This window comes from Eriocheir sinensis, chromosome 69, assembly GCF_024679095.1.
Source record: "Eriocheir sinensis breed Jianghai 21 chromosome 69, ASM2467909v1, whole genome shotgun sequence".
NCBI classification, from domain to species: Eukaryota; Metazoa; Arthropoda; class Malacostraca; order Decapoda; family Varunidae; genus Eriocheir; species Eriocheir sinensis.
Window position 1 is genome coordinate 7903622 of NC_066577.1, and position 2500 is coordinate 7906121.

General features: G+C 41.5%; 1 protein-coding gene and 1 long non-coding RNA gene across 40 annotated transcripts in view; one reads left to right on the forward strand and one right to left on the reverse strand.

Annotated features, from left to right (window-relative positions):
* The window catches only part of LOC126988618 (uncharacterized), a 4006-nt gene extending 2955 nt beyond the window's left edge, over positions 1-1051 (forward strand). For all 33 annotated transcript variants that reach the window (XR_007742300.1, XR_007742299.1, XR_007742306.1 and 30 more), the window contains 2 exons: positions 1-74; positions 225-1051. The exon at positions 1-74 is cut by the window's left edge. This is a non-coding gene — a long non-coding RNA (uncharacterized LOC126988618). The remainder of the gene's footprint in view (positions 75-224) is intronic.
* LOC126988614 (band 4.1-like protein 5) overlaps positions 1-2500 on the reverse strand; it is a 32936-nt gene that overhangs the window by 5732 nt on the left and 24704 nt on the right. For 5 of the 7 annotated variants that reach the window (XM_050846973.1, XM_050846974.1, XM_050846976.1 and 2 more), the window contains one exon: positions 1058-1111. The exons of the other annotated variants lie outside the window; for them this stretch is intronic. In XM_050846973.1, the coding sequence (XP_050702930.1) occupies positions 1058-1111 (54 nt within the window). The remainder of the gene's footprint in view (positions 1-1057; positions 1112-2500) is intronic. 7 annotated transcript variants of the gene reach the window in all.

Sequence of the window (2500 nt, forward strand, 5' to 3'; positions counted from 1 at the left end):
TTTTAAAATGATGTCAGACGTTAGATTAGAGGTTGTGTTTAGAGGCAATGTTTTAAAATGATGTCAGACGTTAGGTTAGAGGTTGTGTTTAGAGGCAATGTTTTAAAATGATGTCAGACGTTAGGTTAGAGGTTGTGTTTTGAGGCAATGTTTTAAAATGATGTCAGACGTAAGGTTAGAGGTTGTGTTTTGAGGCAATGTTTTGAAATGATGTCAGACGTTAGGTTAGAGGTTGTGTTTAGAGGTTATTTATGTTAGACTTCATGTTAGAGCAAATATTAAAGGTTGCGTTAGAGGTTTTGACAAGTAGATTAGGTTTTAAAATAGCTTATAATGCATTAGTTAGTTAGTGTTAGTGTGTGTGTTAGTCTGTTCATTCCCAGTGTTAGAGGTTAGGACAAGTAGATTAGGTTTTAGTGTGTGTTAGTGTGTTCATTCCCAGTGTTAGAGGTTAGGACAAGTAGATTAGGTTTTAGTGTGTGTTAGTGTGTTCATTCCCAGTGTTAGAGGTTAGGACAAGTAGATTAGGTTTTAGTGTGTGTTAGTGTGTTCATTCCCAGTGTTAGAGGTTAGGACAAGTAGATTAGGTTTTAGTGTGTGTTAGTGTGTTCATTTCCAGGCCATTCCCAACACACTCGCTGGCTGTCCCACTCTATGATGCAAGAGTGCGTTGAGTGCTGTAAGTCTTTCACCAAAACAAGAAAGGCCAAGAAAAAGGAAGATTAGAAAGAAGGAAAAATGAAGAAAATTTAAAACATCAAAGAAAACAAAAGAAGAAAGGAAGATTAAAAACAGGAGAAGCTGAGGATATGAAAACAAGAATGAAGAAACTTAAAGAAAAACAAGGAAAATCGCGACCATCAGCAACACAAACACAACAAACAGGGTTATATACACGCCACAAACACAACAAACAGGGTTATATACACGCCACAAACACCACAAACACCATCACAAGCAATCTCTGGCGCAGGATTGGTCAGTTTAAGCGAGGCAAAGCAAGGCAGGGCAATGCAAGCGTTTGATTGGCTGCCTGCGTGACCAATCAATCCCTTACCCTGGCTCTGGGCCCTCCTCCTCCTCCTCTGCCCCTGAAGCTGCCGAGTCTGCCCTAAAAAAACACACCAGTCAGCCCGGGAGGGAAGGCTCTGTACAGGTGACCCCATTCACACCAAACGGCAAACTCACGCTCAAATTTTAAACCTGTTGATGAGTTTGTGAGGCCGAACGCAGTACCAGATAACCAGGTACTGTGTGTGTGTGTGTGTGTGTGAATGGGGGTCTTAGGAATGAGTGTGAGGACTTGTAGGAGTGGGTGGATACATGACCCTTTTAAGGAAACCATAGGAGAGGGTTCTAAGATACACAGGACTGCCCCAAGATAGTGACGCAACCTGGTAGCAGCGACGGGCCAAATTTGCGCCCTGAAATTCACCTCCCATAATACATGATAGGAGAGGGTTCTAAGATACACAGGACTGCCCCAAGATAGTGATTCAACCTGATAGCAGCGACGGGCCAAATTTGCGCCCTGAAATTCACCTCCCATAATACATGATAGGAGAGGGTTCTAAGATACACAGGACTGCCCCAAGATAGTGATTCAACCTGGTAGCAGCGACGGGCCAAATTTGCGCCCTGAAATTCACCTCCCATAATACATGACACATAATCTGATCCGAAATGCTTTGATATATATTATGAAGTACTTTGTGTGAGGGGTATTTTTTCTCGTTTTTCTCGCTTGGAGGGACCATTAAGAAACATGACCTCCTGCTGCTACCGGGCTAAAACTTGCCTACCAGCCCCTCCAACCCCTCCAACACAGGGACACATATACAGCATAGGTGTGAGCCCCGTACCATATCCGAGGAGATGTGTATTGCGTCCTGGCTCGCTCTGGTCAATATACAAGTTATTTTATCTCAATATTTATGCTTAGATCTCAAAGTTATCAATTAATATATGTTTCTGTATGTGCATCATTTAATTCTGTATGTTTTCATATATAATACATGATGATTGTGTTGAGTTTATGGCTGAAAACTTGTCATATTTATGCTTATAACTCAACATCATCAATTAATTTATGTTTCTTTAAGTGAACCATTTAATTCTGCATGTTTTTATATATAATACATGATGATTGTGTTGAGTTTATGGCTGAAAACTTGTTATATTTATGCTTATAACTCAACATTACCAACTAATTTATGTTTCTTTAAGTGAACCATTTAATTCTGCATGTTTTCATATATAATACATGATGATTGTGTTGAGTTTATGGCTGAAAACTTGTTATATTCAATAGCGACATTTGAAATTTGGCGTGCGCGGCGATCCCGGATATGGCGCGGGGCACTGTTTTGGCCCGGCCGTAGTGAAGGGGCTCGGGGCTACTTTCACGATCCCTTCTTTGTTTTGATGTACCAATGGTGGTGATCGACACTGGCCTATGGGGGGGCGGCTGCAGAGGTGTTGAGAGCGTGTGCCAAGGTAT